The 21,290-nt window shown below is 39.4% G+C and overlaps 1 protein-coding gene across 1 annotated transcript in view; it reads left to right on the forward strand.

Moving 5' to 3' along the window:
- LOC128657474 (sulfotransferase 6B1) overlaps nt 1-21,030 on the forward strand; it is a 39,903-nt gene extending 18,873 nt beyond the window's left edge. The window contains exons 3-7 of the mRNA XM_053711829.1: nt 1,627-1,716; nt 3,509-3,635; nt 10,893-10,987; nt 18,201-18,357; nt 20,820-21,030. Coding sequence (XP_053567804.1) covers nt 1,627-1,716; nt 3,509-3,635; nt 10,893-10,987; nt 18,201-18,357; nt 20,820-20,950 — 600 coding nt within the window. The 3' untranslated portion in view covers nt 20,951-21,030. The remainder of the gene's footprint in view (nt 1-1,626; nt 1,717-3,508; nt 3,636-10,892; nt 10,988-18,200; nt 18,358-20,819) is intronic.
- Nucleotides 21,031-21,290: the final 260 nt, after the last annotated feature.

Raw genomic sequence — 21,290 nt, forward strand, 5'->3', positions numbered from 1 at the left:
CAATATATGTAATACACTGAACTTTATTTGTAGTAAGTGCAAAAAAGAAGTAATATTTTTGTCTTTTCTACTTGCTCTTGGGATTATATTTTGTTTTCTATTATAGTTTGATATAATACAGTAAATAGAAGGCTGTATTGTCTCATGATTTTAACAGCATACAAGTCCTTAGGCCATTAAGACGTGTATATATACGTTGTGCGGTTCTGTGCTTATCGTACCGCACAACGTATATACACGTCAGAGCTGCAGTAAGCTCTAGCAGTCTCGGCTGTTAAGTTACAGCCGAGAGCTGTCGTCCCTGAGCTCCAGGCATCTGCCCGCATATGGAACTGGAATGCGACCTGTGCTCCGGTTGCATATGAAGGCAGCTGCTAGATCTTTACAGATGGTGACACTGTGTGTATCATCATCTGTAACAATCAGCTGTTGGTGTGGGAGGGGGAGGGACTGGGAGGGCCCTACACTGTAAAAAATGGAGGGAAGGGGCACTACGCTACAGAAAAATTTGGGGGTGGCAGTTCCCTAACTAATGATTGTGGGAGGGGGGAGGTTGGGGGACCACTACACTACAGAAAATGGAAAAAAAATTACATTTTATAGGTACTGGCAGACAGCTGCCAGTACTAAAGATGGCAGGCATAGTTAGAGGGGGGAGGGTTAGAGAGCTGTTTGGGAGAGATCGGGTATTGGAGGGTAAAGGTGGATCCTACACTGCAGAAAATAGATTGTGTGTGTTTTTTTTGTTTTTGTTTTTTTTTTAAATACATTTGCTTAGAACTTCACATTGTCAGAGTGTCTGTCAATACCGAAGATGGGGGTAACCAGTGTGTGTGTGTGTGTGGGGGGGGGGGGGGGGGGGGGGGGGGGTTGAGGGAAGGAAAAGAGTTGATTGGGAGGGATCAGGGGGGTGGGAGGGTAATCTCTGCACTACAGCTTAAAGTAACCTTACAAGCTACCTGATTAACCCCTTTATTGCCGGGAATAATAGAAGTGTGGTGCGCAGCTGCAATTAGCGGCCTTCTAATTACCAAAAACCAATGGCAAAGCCATGCATGTCTGCTATTTCTGAACCAAGGGGATCCCAGAGAAGCCTTTACAATCAGTTGTGCAATGATTGCACAAGCAGTACATAAATCATTTCAGTGAGAAACCCAGTTTGTGAAAAAGTTAACTATTTATTTTTATTTTAATCGCATTTGGCAGTGAAATGATGGCATGAAATATACCAAAATGGGCCTAGATCAATTCCTTGGGTTGTCTACTTTAAAAAATATATATATATATATATAGTTTTGTCAGGTAAATAGAAAAAAACAAGGCTCTATTTCTGTTTAAATGGAGTGATAGCAAAAATGCTAAAAAATATCTGGTATTTTGAGCAAGTTCTTCTCTGAAAGTCCCGGTAGTGAAGGTGTTAAAGGTGTTTATCCCTGAACTGCTCCACATAATTCTCCTTTAACATCTAAGGTGGAATTTTGTAGACCAATTCTGTGCTAAACTTTTCAGCAGAAATATCATATCATATATCTATAAATCTCTTGCAATTCAAAGTGACATCAATAAAGAAGTCTGAATAATAACACCGAATTGATTAATTTTATTTCTGTTTTCATCTATTTAAAGTATCTGAAGCAACAACCTTCACCAAGAGTCTTTTGCACGCATCTTTATTACGACGACATTCCAAAATCTTTCTTTGAGAAGAAAGTAAAGGTATGAATGTTTGTATAACGATATTTGCATTCCATTTCTACTTTTTATGTTTTTTTTTGTTTCTTTTACTTAAACGGATATGAAAAACAAATGTGTATGATTATCATATTAGCTTTGTTCCCATGTTTTTCTTTGTTGAAGAGAGGCTTAGGTAGGTGTCAGGAGCATTACATAGAAATAGTGCTGCCATCTAGTGCCCATGGAAATGGATAACATTCTTGCAAAATTGCTGCCATATAGTGTTCCAGAGACGTGCACTCTCCTGAGCATACTTTCCTGCTTTTCAACATAAGATACCAAGAGATCGAAGAAAATTTGATAACAGAAGTAAATTAGAAAGTTGTTTAAAATTGCATGCTCTATCTTAATCGTGAAATAATAATTTTGTTTTTCATGTCCCTTTAATACTATTTTTTTATCTAATTATTTCAAGACAAAGTTACCTTTTATAGTGTGAGCCTATAAAAGTGACTTTTTTGTTGGCACCAAAAATACATTATTATTATTGCATTCTTTTCAAGTATTTCTGTGGGTTTAAAGGGTCTGAATTAGTGTGAGACGCAGATGTAATAAAATTGATGTTTACCATTTTTCTGGCAGAGCTTAATTACATTAAAGGGATGTAGTGGGGGGGAAAAAAAACTGAATAATTCATAGTATCTGCCACATACGTATCTATAAAAAAAAAAAATTTTTATTATTTTTTTTTTCTTTTTCTTCTGCTTGTCCATCAAGATACAATTATACATGTTGTGTTTTTACATCAGTTCTCAATTAAAATACTGCTATATACAAACCTCATGTTAGAGTTGCCCAGTGCATGGGAATTAAAGGGAAATTCTAAAGCAAAATTGACATGCACAAATTTAATATAGTGACAGAAGAATCATGCCCAGCATGTCCACCATTACCTACATACAAATGACATTCAGATGGTTAAGTAGTGGTGAGGATGGAATCGGATAGCAATAGGTTAATGCCACACATGTAAATGAGCATTTCCATTACATACTGAACGTTGGGCTTAATTCAAGAGCACTTTACTGTAACCGTAAGAGATGTGAAAGGGCTATTGTATATGTCAGTTTCCCAGATCCTATCCCAAAAACAAGTACTTAACACACAAAAAGGCCTTTTCAGGGACTTTTCTGTTGAAAAGGCATTGTGGCTGTGAGCTTTTAACTCAAAGACACATTTTGCATTTTGATAAAAAAAAAAAAAACAGACCAATTAGGCTGGAAAGCAAAATACATTTTGAGAGCAAATCACTAATAGATTATGATTTATCCCTATGTGTTTAAACCCTGAATATTATTAAGTTTAGCTAGGTACTAATAGCGCATTGCTGCTTTCAAACTGACTTTATCTGCTGAGCCAATGACAAGGGGCATATGTGTGTAGCCACCAATCATGAGCTATCTTCTAGTAAGGCAATGGTGCTCCTGAGCCTATCTATGTATGCTTTTCAACAAAGGATAGCAAGAGAACAAAGTAAATTTGGTAACATTTAAAAGTCTCTGAAAAAGGCATTCTCTACCTGAATGAAAGTTTTTGACAGTTTATTTTTATATGTATTTACAACTTAATCACCTCCATTGGTTTTCTTTTCTGTTTTAGTAAAATATAATATTTTTAGTGACACTTTTATTTAAAATATTCTTCAGACATAATACATGGCATTAAGGTATTTTTAATAGTGTTAGGAGCAATAATGATAGTCGTATTATAATGTTGTGGGTGATTGATTTCATTCTTTTTATTTATTTTCCATATTTGTTTTTCCTTTAAACAGATGTTGGTGATATTCCGAAATCCCAAAGACACAGCTGTCTCATATTATCATTTCTGTAACAATAATCCAGTGTTGCCAAAATACAGCTCTTGGGATTTATTTTTCCAGGATTACATAAATGGAAAAGGTGCAGTTTTTTTAATTGTTTAAACTTTCATAAACAAATGATGAGATTATTATAGAAGAGCTACGTTTTCAAGGGTCCAGTAAGCCAATTTGTTAAAGGGAGAAACAATCTGTATGTATATTAGTTAACCTAAGATTGCCACCTTTCTTGCAAAAAAATAATGACAGTGCTAGTTAGCATCAATTAGCAACAAGAGCATAACTAGATCTAATTGGGCTCCTCAGCAAAGGTTGTGGTGGGGCCCCCTATTTCTAGTCATCCTTCCACCTTGGATAGTCCATAACAATAGATTTTCACTTCCTGTACAAATATGGTGGCAGGTTTTCTATAGAGCAACTGTGGCAGCCATCTTGGAAACCCTGCTACCATATTCGTAAATGCAAATCCAAACATTTTTCTTACACTGTGAGCCTAGTTTTTCAGGGGCATATAGATAAGCTAGACAGAAAGCAGGTGGAGCACAGGACCCACCAGGTACCCATGTAGCAACACCATTACTGATTTGAGGGGCATATGGACCACCTAGAGGTGTTGGCCCAATCTTAACTGAGACCTCTAAAACCCCTGTAGTTACACTCCTGAAAAGCAAAAATAAAAATACAGGATAAGTCGTAAACTAAAGCTGTAAGACTTGTTCCCATTGGAATAGGGCCCTCAATTCCTCCAGTATTTGATACATTTTTTCATGTCTCTTAAAAATATTGTATCATTGTTGTATTGTTATAATAATAATAATAATAATAATAATAATCTTTTAATACAAATTCAATTCTACCCCACCATATAAAGGTCTTTACTTTTGAGTTATGTGTTTCTTAACCTACCCTTGAGAACACAAAATTTCATGCATATATTTTTTTATTTATTTTTTATGGGAGAAATCAAAACATAACATGATTTATATTTAGATCTTTCAGAATCTCATCTAAATTAAAGGGACAGTATACATCAATTTTTATATAACTGCATGTAATAGACACTACTCTAAAAAATAAGATGCACAGATACTGATATAAAAATCCAGTATAAAACTGTTTAAAAACTTACTTAGAAGCATCCAGTTTAGCTCTGTTGAAAAAGTTACTGGAAAGCCCACTGCAAGTGGGAAATAAGACATTCCCCCCTCCCCCTTCTTTTGCATATGAAAAGACCCTTTACACAAACAGGAGCAAGCTGGAGTAGGTATACGTCAGTATTCTCCTAAAACTTTGGGACTTGGTTAGGAGTCTGAAAATCAGAGCAATGTTATTTAAAATAAGCAAAACTATACATATATAAAAAAAAACAAAAAACTTTATGGGCTATATAAGTAAATCATCTTCAAAACATTTATGCAAAGAAAAAATGAGTGTATAATGTCCCTTTAAAGGGACTGTCTACTTGAAATGTTTTATTGTTTAAAAAGATAGATAATCCCTTTTATTACCCATTCCCAAGAGTTTTGCATAACCAACACTGTTATATTAATACACTTTTTTTTACCTCTGTGGTTACCTTGTATCTAAGCTTCTGCAGACTGCCCCCTTATCTCAGTTCTTTTGACAGACTTGCATTTTAACCAATAAGTGCTGACTCATAAACAACTCCACATAAGTGAGCACAATGTTATTTGACACACATGAACTAGCACTGTCTAACTGTTTAGAACTTTCAGAATACACTGAGATAAGAGGCAGCTTCAATGGCTTATAAATTAGCATATGAGCCTACCTAGGTTTTAGCTTTCAACAATGAATACCAAGAGAACAAAACAAATTAGATGATAAAAGTAAATTGTAAAGTTGTTTAAAATTGCATGACCTATCTGAATCATGAAAGTTTAATTTTAATTGACTGTCCCTTTAATTGTATTGTTTAAGGAGGAAAAAGGTATTGCAAGTTCATTTGCATACAAGGTTGTTTGAACACATTTCTTCCATGTTTAAGATGGACCTAATGGCTAATTTTCTATATGTTCTTTTTATGAAACCCAAAACTGATAGTTTACTATGAACTTCTAGAGTGTAGCATCTAGTTCCAGATCCCCTGTGCCACTGAGGACCTGATTAATATTTTTCCTTTTATATATATATATCAGAATTCACACTTAAATATCCTAATGCTAAAACAAAAAATATTCCCAACTAAGGTAGCATAAGAGTAACTGTACATGGTTCTAATTACAAAATCCATGATTACAATTCCATTTAACATATTGGCTGCAATACATGCAATACTAATGAATTGGTAGAACTTGAAATGTGGTATTTTTTTTTTTTTTTTTTATATTTAATTTTTAACCAAACATATTTTATTTAATTGAAAGACTCACTTTCCTTACTCTGGCAAAATGGAACGTGTGTGCACTTTCACGGTTACGGACAAAATGGAAGCTCACACATGAATGCAGTATAACAATAGCAGTGTTTATTATGAATTTATTGCAATCATAAGACAGTAATAGCAAGATGATGGTTGTACTATAAATGAGTTACTTATCTTTGGATGTCAAATAAGGCATATGTTAGACATCTCTCGAAGATGTTGCCAGAAACTTCTCCCCAAAAAGGACTTCCTCAATCTAATCCTTCTAAACTAATCCGCCCCCCTTAGCAACTCTAATAATTAAGTAACTGTTGGTGTAGCAATTGTTAGTCTAACTTAACAGCTTTTTCTCAAAACAAAGTATATTCTCTCAGACAGATTTTGAACACTCCGCATTGGAATGTGATCCCCCTTCCTCTTCTGAGATAAGGATGCTGTCTGCTATGTTAACAGACAACAGAGCAGGACCGAGAAATACATGTGAAGCAGTGTAACTTAATTCTTAAAGGCATTTTGTCTTAAACGCACGAATGTTACTTACTACCTATATGTATGAATACTGTTTGTATATATGTTCTCTGATAAGCTAAGGTGGTAATATAAACTTCTAATACTTTGACTATTGATTAATGATTTGTGTGTGGAATCATCCCTCTCAGCCTGATCCAATTAAAGCTGAACAATGTGACAGTTAAAACCATTCAAATATTCCTTTATAGGTCGACATAAGATGTGCAAGAAAATAGTTATGAATTGTGGCTCAGGCTATGATAACATGTCTATTTTATTTACAAAAGTTAAAAACATGACTTACTTGAGCAAACACATTGACGCCCACAATGTTATTTGACGCATTTCGCTTTCAAAGATGACTAACTTCTAAGAAAATATAGCAAACTATTAAAACCTCTCTGCCAGTGTATATACACACCCACCAGAAATTCTGTATAATCACAGATATGAAGATACCATATATGTGGATTGTCAATAGAAACCAATAGTTATTTTATGAATCAGTTAAGATATCAACAAATGACAAGTATGTACTTATCTACACTTCAGTTGTTGCTGCTACAGTCAATACAATACATATCTAAAAGTAAAATTAAGTGACCTCATTTGTTTCTAGGTAAGATACTGACTCAAATAGATTCTGTAAAGATGGTAATATCTAATTATTCACCTTCTCTATCTGTTAGGGATCAGATAGCGAATCGCATATAAGAATATGAATGTACATAAATCTTTAAAAACAAAAATATTTTTATGCATATAACTCTCCAGCTATATTGTATGCTACTATAAATTCCTATGTAACATCTAAAAATGTGTGATATTGGTAATTGTAAAAAAATTACTCCTTTTGTTTGTAATATTGATATTAAAGGGATACTGAACCCAATTTTTTTCTTTCATCATTCAGATAGAGTATGCAACTTTAAGCAACTTTCTAATTTACTCCTACTATCAATTTGTCTTTGTTCTTTTGGTATCTTTATTTGAAAAAGCAGGAATGTAAGGTTATGAGCCGACCCATTTTTGGTTCAGCACCCTAGGTAGCGCTTGCCGATTGGTGGGTACATTTAGCCACCAATCAGCAAGCTGTACCCAAGTGCAGAACCAAAGATGGGCCAGCTCGTAACCTTACATTCCTGCTTTTTCAAATAAAGATACCAAGAGAACAAAGAAATTGATAGTAGGAGTAAATTAGAAAGTTGCTTAAAATTGCATGCTCTATCTGAATGATGAAAGAAAAAAATTGGGTTCAGTGTCCCTTTTAAAGGGATATTAAACACTAAATAATTTTTAAGCATAGTATTCAGGTTACTCCTTGCTCCCTCTACTCCATGGGTACCGCTATGTTAAAATTTACCTTTCACTTCTTCCCAGTGCTGATGTGTTTGCGCATGTACAGCAACTCTTTTTCAGATACCCGCAGTGTAGCCTTGGTTTGAAAGTGGTGGCACCCTAACTGAAGCAGAATTATTGTTATAAAGACCATACTTTAAAAAATATATATAATTCCTCTATACAATAGTATATAGTTTTTATAGATTTATGTCCCATATGTTCTTTATACTATATAAGGTTTCTGGATTTTAAGAGCAAAGATTTGCCTCTAGGTGTAATAGATTTTTAAACCTATCTTTTACTCTATGTACTGATACAAAATTTAAAGCCTGGACCTAGAATTCTTTTTTGACCTCATTATGTAGTGTGAAAAGTTTTGAATGGTCTGTATAAATTAAGTTAAGTTGCTCTCTAATATGATCCTTTAACATCCTGCAGCTACCAATATGGGGCCAGATTATAATTGGCACGCAATTTAGTGCTTTCGCTTGAGCGATAACACCTCAAGATCTTAAGGGGTCGATTTATCAAAGGCTTCACAAGCCTTTCGACCCCGTATGACTGCAGGTTCTCAAAAGAGAACCTGCACGCCGTATTTAACAAGCAGCGGTCATTTCCTAACCTTTCGCCACCTCTAAAGTGTCAAATTTCAATTTCCCTGGTAAAGTCTGACCGGATAGATTGACAGCTTCTGGCCACACGTGATTGGCTGTGCTCGGGTAGGGGGCGGGATTGCACGCAAGCGCAAAATAGCACTTGTGTGCAATGATGAATTCCGCCAGAGGAATTCAGCCTGCCAGAGGCGAGCTGCGGTGGACAGGGGCACGTATGTACGCCCCTGTCTGCCTCAGCTTGATAAATCGCCCCCTAGGCACACATATTGCAAGTTAAAAATAAAAGTTTTGTCTGTGACCAAAATCCGACGCACGCTAACTAAAGGACTAAGGGTATTGCGACCGCACTGTCTTATTCTCCCCTTCAATATATTCTATATATTTTAATAATAAAAATTAAGTTTTTTTTTTTTTTTCATGTGAAAAACATTTGAATGTAAAATATGCATAATACGCTTTCGGTCTAACTCTGTCTGATTAGTGCACACAGAATTAGTTATCAAGGTGTGTTATGTAAATAAAATAAAAAAATTTACATACATTTTTTACATTTTTTTATGATACACACACATATATAATCACACACTGTAGTAGGACGATAGGGGCTGTAGTGTATCTAGGGTTGCCACCTCGACCATGTTTTCCTGGACACTTATGAGTTATACATGCTCCAGGGTGTGCAGAGAGGGACATGAATAGTGCTGTTCAGTGTCACTATTTGAGTGCTATCCAGGGTTGAAATTCATGTTCCTCCCTGCACACCCTGGAGCATGTATAACTCATAAGTGTCCAGGAAAACATGGCTGAGGTGGCAACCCTAAGTGTATCCATGAGTTGCAAGTACATGATGTAGTTTGTAAACTTTATTTTCAGTGCTGGGCACTAATATGTATGTATATGTGTGTGTGTATATTTATGTATGTGTGTGTGTGTGTGTGTGTGTGTATATATCTACATATCTATATATATCTATATATATCTATATCTCCACTAATCTTGGGTGAGTCAGAAATGAATCATTTGGCAATTTCCCCTAATCAGTAAAGTATATTGATATTTTCCCACCCATTTGTATATGTGTATGTATTTACAATTATTCCTGTATTGTTATGAACTCTTACATTTATATAGGAAATAATTGACTACTAATAAAAAAGTTTGCATGCTATAAAAAGTCTAATACAAACCAGACTAGAAGGTGTAGAATTGAACAATATCTATACACTATAAAGCTGCACCCTTTGTCTCACAGTGCTATTTGCTTCTAACATTAGGGAAGGGAGATTCTCACTCTCTCACTTTCTCAGCCAGAGGACATAACACGCGGCTCACACTCACCGACCATGGCTGCCACTAGATGTCTCTCCACACTTCAAGTTCTCCGGTCTCACTGAGTCACTACTGCGTTAGCTGGCTGCAGTACAGACCAGTTCCAGACTTGACTCCTAAGCTGCACATGCAGTCACAAGACAGTTGAGGAGACTACACATGCAGCCAGTCAGTCAGGAGGCCGACTCTCTCTAGCCTATCTGCGTGGCCGTGCGCGCCAAAATGGGAAGTTCCAGCACAGCCGGTGTTCTGTCGAGAACTGCAATTCGTTGAAAACTGCAATCTGACGTCACGTCTTCTATTTTAATATCTGTTTTGCCTCTGTCTGGAGGCCGCACCGCCGATCCTCTGGCATACTCCCCAAGTAAACCTTAGGAGAATGAGGTGTACAAGGGGGGCTTTGCCCCCCATGAAACCCCCAGGCAGGGGCAAAATAGATAGTGAAAATAGGTGATTACAGTGCCCATCTGAATGGTTGTGAATCCTGTCACTAACTGGACACGGACCAATCAGATGTATGGAATCACCGGAAGTGACGTCAGATTGCAGTTTTTGATGAATTGCAGTTCTGGACAGAACACCGGCAGCTAAAATAAAGTTTGTGTTGTGTCAGTGACAAGTCTTGTGCAATTGTGCTGTCTGACCTGGAAATTGAAATAAAAGTTAAATATATATTTGGATAAAATGATTAATATTGGACCAAAAAAAATACAACCTTAAGTGTTGGGCCCCCCTGTGGGAGGGACCTGCTGGGCCCGATCGCAATGGCGACCGTCGCATCAGCAGTAGTTCCGTCCCTGTCTAGGGGACACCATAAAAAAGCTGTAGTCTGTTTCTTGCTCCTTCTCAGTTGACTACTTTTGCAACAAAATCATGTGACAATAAAACTTAAGTTTAGTAATGGTAACTTTCTTATCTAGCTGCAGGCAGTGGATACATTTCTAAGTGCTCATGTAGCAAGAAAACTAGCAAGGTGTTGGCTGTTTATTGACGGGACTAGTGGATCACTGGAAATTTCTAGCCGTATGTATGTATGTATGTATGTATGAAATGTATGTATGTATGTGTGTGTCCCCGCTGTGTAAATCATCTGCACTACTTAGTATTGTATGTATTCAGTATTGTAAATATTTAGCTTACTTTTTTTTTTTTTTTTTAGCTTTATGGGGGTCATATTTTGACCATGCTGTTGCTTGGAACAAGCACATTGATGATGAAAATATCTTGCTATTGACATTTGAAGAAATGAAAGAAGTAAGTTAAGATTTATGTTTGTTGTCTCCACTTCAGGTATGGATCCTAGTTAAAGGCATGCAAATGTCCTACTTTATAGGTCCCTATTACACTACATACTAAAAAATACTTTTTAATTATTAGTAGCAAAAAAATTAAATAATAAAAAAATTCTTCCTAGACAGTTATGGTGGTTTTTGTGCTAGCTTCCAGTTGTTAAAGATACTTTCATGATTCAGATAGAGCATGCAGTTTTAAGCAACTAATTTTCTCCTATTTATCAATTTTTCTTCATATTCTTTGTATCTTTATTTGAAAAAGCAGGAATGTAGCTTATGAGTCGGACCATGTTTGGTTCAGCACCCTGGATAGCACTTGCTGATTGGTGGGTACATTTAGCCACCAATCAGCAAGATGTACCCAGGTGCTGAACCAAAGATGGGCCAGCTCGTAAGCTTACATTCCTGCTTTTTCAAATAAAGATACCAAGAGAATTAAGAAAAAATAACAGGAGTAATTTAGAAAGTTGCTTAAAATTGCCTGCTCTATCTGAATCATGAAAGAAAATAATTGGGTTCAGCTCGAAAATCTGTGGAACTACTGATCTATTACTTTTTATGTAGAAGTTGCACAATACATTGTTACTCCACTGTAAAACGTTGTAAATAGCATTACACACTAAATGCATTTTATAAGCATAGTATTGATTTTATTTCCCGGCTCCCACTAGTCATGGATGCCGCCATGTTGAAATCTAGGTTTCACTATATTCCGGTGCTGACCTGTTTGCACATGTGCAGCAGCTCTCCTTCAGATACCTGCAGTGTAACCTAGGTTCCATAATGGCAGCATCCATGATTTAGTGTCCCTTTAACTAAGATAATTATTTTTAAAATATTTTTGTAGTAAACCGATTTATTTGTAGGATTTAGCATTTTATATTGAGACTGTTAAGAGAAGCCAATGGTTTCCAATGTAGGATTACCTGAGAGTTGACCCCAGAATTATTTCCTGAAGAAACTATCAATATCAAAATAAAATATACTTTGTTGAGAAGATCTGCTAATATATGTGTAATATGCTGCCCTATTGAAAACAAACTGGATATCATGACAATTAGCTTTAAAACCTTTGTGAAATTAGATTTTATTCATTGTTATTGAGGGCCATGCAGATTGTAGAAGCAGAACATGGCAATAATAGATGGACTCAAAAACTATGCATGCAAAGCTATACTTAAAGGGATACTGTGACAGATACCCCCGGCTAACCCGACTGGGTAGCTCCGCCAAAAGGGGTCCTGCTTCCTCCCTGCCGACTGCAGCTATGTAGCTGGCAAGTGACCACAGCCTGTAGCCACCCCTGATGCCCGACAGCGCCAATACTCAGGGTCCCACCCTGTGGCAGACTCCAGCTACCCAGACTAGGTAGCTCTTCCAGCGTGTCCTTCCACTGCCTGGAACAGGCTGCTATGTAGCTCAGGATAGTGATTTTAGCTGGAGTTCACCCAAATAACTAGACACACTAGCATTCAGGTTACACAGGAACTGATTTTATTGAAAACCTACACTCCTTTTATACAGACAGTTCATCTTGATAAGACCCTGGACAATCCCACTATTTTCCTGCAATTCCCGCCCCTCCAGACAGCCCGGCACCTCCATAGGAGCCACAGTCTCACATAATCCCAATACTTAGGGGTGGCGGTTTTGGGTGATCCCGGTGGAGCGGCGGCCCTTCCAGGGTGTCATTTTAAAGCTTTCGGTCCTCAGATGCCACAGTCCAAAAATCAGCATGATTTGTTACTGGGGACCGGAGTTACAGTCCGTTGAAGTTAGGGGTGCCCAAAACCCCAAGTTCCCAAAGGAGCTCCCCTCCGGTAATTACCCCACCTCTTGTCCTCCCTAGGGGCTACTAATCCCCAAAAGAGCGGAGCTCTGCGGCACATGGTTGCTGGAGCGACATGAGGTAAAGTTTGCGGGTTTCCTGCTGTCCTGTGGCCGACCAGGAGTTCCAGGAGCCTGGCCAGCCTGAGAGGGGTTAGGCGGGTGTCTGTTGTGAGGTGGCCGACCAGGAGTTCCAGGAGCCCGGCCAGCCTAGGAGGGTTTTCCTGGTCATAAACCAACTCTTCTCTGAACACAAAAACATGCCAACATAAAGCAAACAAACAGTCTCCAGAGATGGTGGTTGCTCTGAGGAGCCCAAAACCACTGAGAAACAACAGAGGTGATGTTGTAGGGGGGTGGGGGGTAGCCTTAGCCGTCTGATATCCATGACATCTCCCCCCCTCCAGTTTGTCAGACCCAGCTAGACCCTTAACGGGTCGGCCTGGGACTTTCCGACGGTGGCCTTCCACTTCTCGGTTGCTGAGAGAGGTTATCCCATCTCTCCTGAGCTTGGGGCACCCGGGGGGGGGGGGGGGGGGGGTTCCTGCTGGAGTTTATACCCTGGGCGCAGGGATAGTCACATAATGCAAAGTCCCAAACAAGTTTGCTAAAGCCGGCTCCCAAACAATTGCTGTTCCACAAGTTCCAGTGTCCTTAAGTTCCATGGCCAAACTGTCTTCCTCTGTGACACTCTGTTGAGTACCGGCTGACCCATCCACAAACAAAGCTAGTGCCGGTTTCCCAGCTGTATTCCCACCCCAGACCAGAGGGGGAGGTTGCTCCTTGGTGGGGCAGGTAAAGCTCGGGTGCCCAAACATGTGGCACCAACTGAATACACTTTTATCCTCCTTGCCCAATGCAATGACTGCCCCCTGTGAGAAATATATTCCGGGACAAGAAAAGGGTAGTGACCCTGCCAAGCTACTAAGGGGAGAGTCCGTCTGTCTCTTCTCCCGAGAAGGAGATCTACCGCTGGGGAGGGAGGTCTGCTACTTCCGCTCCATGGGAAACTGTGCTTCCGCTGGGGAGAGAGACCAACTGTCTCCTCTCCCAGAAAGGGATTTGGCCGCTGGGGAGAGATATCGATACCCATCTCTCCCTGCAGGGGTTTCTCTGTAATGGGAGGGAGGACGACTACCTCCGCTCCCGGGGGATGGCTCTGCCGCTGGGGAGAGAGACCGACTGTCTCCTCTCCCGGGAAGGGGTTCTGTTTACGGGGAGGGAGGACGACTACCTCCGCTCCCAGGGGATGGCTCTGCCACTGGGGAGAGAGACCGACTGTCTCCTCTTCCGGCTCCTGGCTCTGCCACTGGGGAGAGAGACCGACTGTCTCCACTCCCAGGAAGGGGTTCTGTTTACGGGGAGGGAGGACGACTACCTCCGCTCCCAGGGGATGGCTCTGCAGCTGGGGAGAGAGACCGACTGTCTCCTCTCCTGGCTCTGCCGCTGGGGAGAGAGACCGACTGTCTCCTCTCCCGGGAAGGGGTTCTGTTTACGGGAGGGAGGATGACTACCTCTGCTCCCAGGGGATGGCTCTGCTGCTGGGGAGAGAGACCGACTGTCTCCTCTCCCGGCTCCTAGCTCTGCCGCTGGGGAGAGAGACCGACTGTCTCCACTCCCGGGAAGGGGTTCTGCTACTGGGGTTATTGACATCCATCTCTACCTGCAAGGGGTTCTCTGTAAGTAGAGGGAGGATGACTACCTCTGCTCCCAGGTTTCCTTGAGCTGTTACAGGTGCTGGGAAGAGGCTGGCGGCTCTCTGCCCTGTTGTCAGCACTTCTGCTGGAGTGACTCCCTTGTCCAAGTCTATAAGCTCAGAGCCAGACTGCTGATCAGGATCCAGCAGCCCTGGTTCCCTTTCTCTTTGCTGCCACACCTCCACATTCGAGCTCCATGAATCCCAGAGGGCTGCACCCCAGATCTGTATGCCCCTGGCACGCTGCTTAGCGAGATCCAGCAGCTTCTTGTATTCCTTGACCAGTGCCTCTTCCTGGTCAATTATAAAATCCAGATTGTCCAGCAGCTAGGTCTCCTCCAAAAGATCCAGCAGTTCCTCTTGGAGCCCAGAGATATCCTCCAGACCCTGGTCTGTCTCGCTCCCAAACTGTGGGTCCTCTGTCCTTCTTTTTGTAAACAACAATCCAGGGCCACTGAAGCCAAAGCCCTCTGTGGGGAATCCTTCCTCCAGCCATGGCTGCACTTGCATAGCGAGCCATTGGAGGGCTCGATAGCCGTCCTCCACCCACATCTCTTGCTGGATCAGTCTATGTAGAACAGCTAGCCATTCCTTCTTTGGCTGTTCTCCCAGGAAAGGCAGTCTCACGGTCCACCGTACCCGGAATCTCGTGTCATTCGTGGGGAGGACCTTTCCATTTTCCTGCTCCTGTTGCAGAGCCTCCCCCCATAGGTCTCGGAGGGCAAGGTTCCTCCATGTCAGAATGTCCTGTTCCGAACAAGGATCCTTTGTTCCAGTCAGCATCTTTTGTACTCTCCCTAGGAACTCTGCCTCCATATGTACTGGCTACTGTGGTACGTCTCCTCTGTCAGCAGGAACCTTGTAAAAGAAGCAGATCCCACTGCTGCCAGCCAATGTGACAGATACCCCCGGCTACCCCGACTGGGTAGCTCCGCCAAAAGGGGTCCTGCTTCCTCCCTGCTGACTGCAGCTATGTAGCTGGCAAGTGACCACAGCCTGTAGCCACCCCTGATGCCCGACAGCACCAGTACTCAGAGTCCCACCCTGTGGCAGACTCCAGCTACCCAGACTAGGTAGCTCTTCCAGCGTGTCCTTCCTCTGCCTGGAACAGGCTGCTATGTAGCTCAGGATAGTGATTTTACCTGGAGCTCACCCAAATAACTAGACACACTAGCATTCAGGTTACACAGGAACTGATTTTATTGAAAACCTACACTCCTTTTATACAGACAGTTCATCTTGATAAGACCCTGGACAATCCCACTATTTTCCCACCATTCCCGCCCCTCCAGACAGCCTGGCACCTCCATAGGAGCCACAGTCTCACATAATCCCAATACTTAGGGGTGGTGGTTTCGGGTGATCCCGGTGGAGCGGCGGCACTTCCAGTGTGTCATTTTAAAGCTCTCACCAGATGCCATAGTCCAAAAATCAGCATGATTCGTTACTGGGGACCGGAGTTACAGTCCGTTGAAGTTATGGGGTTAGGGGTGTCCAAAACCCCCAGTTCCCAAAGGAGCTCCCCTCCGGTAATTACCCCACCTCTTGTCCTCCCTAGGGGCCGTTGTGAGGTGGCCGACAGGGAGTTCCAGGAGCCCGGACAGCCTAGGAGGGTTTTCCTGGTCATAAACCAACTCTTCTCTGAACACAAAAACATGCCAACATAAAGCAAACAAACAGTCTCCAGAGATGGTGGTTGCTCTGAGGAGCCCAAAACCACTGAGAAACAACAGGGGTGAGGTTGTAGGGGGGTGGGGGGTAGCCTTAGCCGTCTGATATCCGTGACAGATACTAAACCCACATTTTTTTTCTTTAATGATTCAGATAGAGCATGCAATTTTAAGCAACTTTCTAATTTACTCCTATTATCAATTTTTCTTCTTTCTCTTGCTTTCTTTATTTGAATCTAAGCTTATGAGCCGGGTCCATTTTTGGTTTAGACCTGGGTTACGCTTGCTTATTGGTGGTTAAATGTAGTCACCAATAAGCAAGCACTATCCAGGATGCTGAACTGAAAATGGGCCGGCTCCTAAGCTTTACATTCCTACTTTTTAAATTAAAGATAGCAAGAGAACAAATAATAGATAATGGGTTTAGTGTCCCTTTTAATGGCATAAAGGCTTAGCCTGAGCAAGGAATCCAAGACATCACAAAATGATAAGAGTTGATAAAGGGGCATTGGCTATTTAGCAGTGAGATTGATGAGTTGGGTTTTAACCCTTTGAGTGCTAAGCACTTTCCCACCTGGGTGCTAAGCTGTAAGTTGTCACCGCACAAAACGTTAAGCCCCGGCAATGCCTGTCACTATACAGGCCCGATCACCGGGGTAGGATCGGGTGGGAGCCCCCAGATCTCCCTCAAGGTGGGAGAGTGCTAGCAGCGGCTCTGAGCTGTCGTTAGAACCTGAGTGGAGAACTCCGCGACAGCTCAGAGCCATCGTTAGCACTCAAGGAGTTAAAGGTTATTTCTGGTCAGCCCAGACACATCTCACCCTTGTAGTTTCTTAATACAGTCAGAGGTGGACAACAATGGTTTATTTAAAAGGACAGTGATTAATGTCCCTTTAACAATCTTGTGCATAAATGACATGCTCTAATTGGTTGGACCATATCATTATTTTTACTACTGACCCTTTAAATATGTGTTTTTATCTCCCGCAAAGAAGTTAAAAACCGGTCAAGTCTTTCTTGATGGCCAAAGAGAATTGCTGATCCCCCCAACATGATACAGCTGGTAAGCCAATCAGCAATTCTCTGTCACTTCCAAATAAGACTTTAGCTATGTGTTTAACCCTTTGGTGGGATTTAAACAGTAGTGTAAAAATTACAATTCATTCATTGTAATTTTTCCACTAGGAAGTCAATTTTAATTAGGAATAAGCTCGGAAATATCAGCTCTGTTGTAGAGTAGAACCAAGCAGTTTTTTAGTGATATTCATGATGTAGAAATTAAGTATCAACACTGACTTCATGTTGTAAAAATGAAGTATAAATAAGCACTGGGACTTCTAAACCTGTTTATTGTGGCTTATTTGAGGGGCTGTGTATAACAACATTAGTTGGGAAAATATATGGGGAGGTGCAGTTTAACAATCCCCTCCCAGCACCTTTTAAGAATGTGACAACCTTATAGATTGTGACAACCTTATAGATTGTGACAACCTTGTAGAATGATTTATAAATTGGGGCCAGGTTTCTTATATAGAATGTTACTTACTTTTAAATTAAAAAACAAAACTTAAAAGGACATGAAATCCCAATTTTTTTCCCTTTTATTATTCAGTTAGATAATATAATTTTAAACAAATTTCCAATGTGTTTCAATTATCAATTTTGCTTCATTCTACCTTTAATCCTTTATTAAAGGAGCAGCAATGCACTACTGGGTGCTAGCTGAACACACCAGTAAGACAAATTGATAAGAGGTATATTTGTTCAGCCACAAATAAACAGCTACCTCCCGGCTTATGAGCCTACCTTGGTATGCTTTTCAACAAAAGATACAGAGAGAGAGTGAAGCAAATTTGATCAAGTAAATTGGAAAGTTGTTTGCTCTCTCTGAATCATGAAAAAACATTTTTGGGTTTCATGTCCCTTTAGGAATACACATATATAAAGTAAATGACTTGAGTAATGTTGTTTTCTGTATTTAGGATTATACATCAAAACTTAAAAAGATATCTGAATTCTTTGGTCTCTCTTTGACGGATGATCAACTTAATACAGTTGAAAATGCAACTTCTTTTAAATCTATGAAGGAGAACTCTAGTGAGACCCACGGCAAATTGGGTCATGTGTTTTTCCGAAAAGGTATGTAGTGGCTAATTAACTGTTGATTTTACCTGGTACTGGACAAACAAATATCTATATACACTTTTAAGTAATATATGCAAATTTATGATAAAAAAAACTGTTTAAAGTAAAACATTTTATTAAAAAGTACTCCATTCCAGATTGCTTAAGAAAAAAAAAGAAAGTTTTGGCTTTTCAAACTCCAAAATATATTTCTGGGATCAGTTGAAAACTTGCATCTCATAGCACACAGTGCTCTAGATTAATTGAAAATGTTTTGGCTGTGAGGTGTTACTGTGACGGGCAGATCTCCAACAAAAAATATCATGGGAATTCAGCAAATGTAATAATAGAATTAAAATGGTATGCTCTGTTTTACCTCTGTAATTACCTTGTATCTAAGCTTCTGCAGACTGCCTCCTTATCAGATCCTTTGACAGACTTGCATTTCAGGCAATTAGTGCTGACTTAAAGGGACATGAAACCCAAATTTTCTCTCTCTCATGATTCAGATAGAAAATACAATTTTAAACAACTTTCTAATTTACTTCTATTATCTAAGTTGTTTCATTCTCTTGGTATCATTTGTTGAATAAGCTGCAATGCACTTATGGTTTCTAACTGAATTCATGGGTGAGCCAATCACAATTGATATATATATATTCAGTCACCAATCAACAGCTAGAATCTAGGTTCTCTGCTGCTAATGAACTTGCCTAGATAAACCTTTCAGCAAAGGATAACAAGAGAAGGGAGCAAATTAAATAATACAAGTAAATTGGAAAGTTGTTTAAAATTGTATTCTCTACCTGAATCATGAAAGAAAAATTTTGGGTTTCATGTCCCTTTTAAATAACTCCACTGGAGTGAGCACAATGTTATCTATATGGCACACATGAACAAACAGTACATGTAATTAGCTATTTACTGCCAGAGAGTGAGATAAGAGGTGGCCTGCATAGTCTTAGAAATCAGTCTATAAGCCTACCTAGGTTTAGCCTTTAACAAAAAATACTAAGAGAAACGGCAAATTTGACGATAAAAATAAATTGGAAAGTTGTTTAAAATTTCCTGCTGTATCTGAATCATGATAGTTTAATTAGTACTTTACTGTCCCTTTAAAACTGTTGGCATGACCTGTGTCTCCAAAACCTCAGAATGCAGGATGGTTGAGAGCTCCTGTTTGGGAAACTGATTTAGGAAATTGCAGCTGTTTTAGTAGCTTAGAGTTAAGCTTTACATATGGTTTTGGAGTGGAGTTACCAGTTGTCCTCTACAATAAATACTAGTATACGTATGACCAAGCAGGTGGTTGGTGTGAAAGAGGTAGGTGGGTCATGATCAAACATAGTCTTTCTGCTTCTAGGAGTCATATAACAAAAACAGACCCCATTGCCTAAATCCCCATAGTTATATGCCCATAGCAGACCTCAGAAATCTACCCAATCGATTGAGTACCATTAGTTTAACATACAGATTACAGGACAGCTAGTTAAAATATTGGCCACCTAGCAACCCTATTTTGTTGTTATGTGTAGACACTAGATTTTTTTTTAATAAGCAGTGGGACCCACAACCTCTTAAAGAAACACAAGCTAAATATAACACTATGCTTAAAGGGACACTGAACCCAGATTTTTTTCTTTTGTGATTCAGATAGAGCATGCAATTTTAGGCAACTTTCTAATTTACTCCTATTATCAAATTTTCTTCATTCTTTTGGTATCTTTATTTGAAGAGCAAGAATGTAAGTTTAGATGCCGGCCCATTTTTGGTGAACAAACTGGGTTGTCCTTGCTGATTGGACAACACCAATAAACAAGTGCTGTCCATGGTCTGAACCAAAAATGTGCTGGCTCCTTAGCTTAGATGCCTTCTTTTTCAAATAAAGATAGCAAGAGAACGAAGAAAAATTGATAATAGGAGTAAATTAGGAATTTGCTTAAAATTGCAAGCTCTATCTAAATCATTAAAGAAAAAAATTGGGTTCAGTGTCCCTTTAAAGGTATAGAAAGGTCCACAATGAAATGTGCATGGGTAAACTTCAGTTTAAAAATATAAGTATTTTTGCAATATACTTCCATTAGCATAAATGCTTCTAGTAAAAGTTCTAAGTGGTTTTTCATGCGGCATACGCACATATCTTGTAAAGGCCCGTGCACCAGAATTAAAACCCCATAGTTTCCAGATTGTCAGTAGTGGCTTGTATGTCACAAATTACATTTTCAGAAGCAATACAGATCAATACCAGATGTGGCGTTTGAATACTTGGCCCTTCACAGGATATGTGCGTATGCTGCAGAAAAATAACTTTTACTAGAAGCAATTTTGCTAATGGAAGTTTCTATTTCACATTGAAGTTTCTATTTCACATTGAAATGTACCCATGGACATTTCATTTTTGACCTTTTATATCCATTTAAAATAAAGACACTTTTTTTTTTTTAATATTACAATATTTTGTTTGCTTTTCCTCATAGGAGAAATTGGAGACTGGAAGAGCCTTTTCACTGAAGAACAAAGCCAAGAAGTGGATTCTAAATTTGAACAGTTCCTTGCAGGAACACAACTGGGAGAAAAGTTGAAATATGATTTATACTGCAAATTTTAAAATGCATTATTTAAAAAAACAAAAAAAAAGTATTCTTACCTTCTACCTCTTTTAAATATCAAATAAAGCTATACAAAGTTTTTAATTAGTATTTTTTTGTGTGTGCAGATTTATCAAATGTGTTAGTTTTGTTTTCCTGTGCCTTAGTGCTTTGTGACATCTGCATCTTTATTCTTTTTAGTAATTTTTTTTTACTTTCTATAATTTAACATCTTATTTGAATTTATGTTTTGGACCAGGTTTAGCACTAGAGATAGAACTTAGGTTATTGCTCATGTAAATTCACTTGGATAACAGAGGAGACTGCAATGTATTATGTATTTGCTTTTCAGTAATAAAA

The sequence above is a fragment of the Bombina bombina genome, chromosome 4 (genome assembly GCF_027579735.1).
Source record: "Bombina bombina isolate aBomBom1 chromosome 4, aBomBom1.pri, whole genome shotgun sequence".
NCBI classification, from domain to species: Eukaryota; Metazoa; Chordata; class Amphibia; order Anura; family Bombinatoridae; genus Bombina; species Bombina bombina.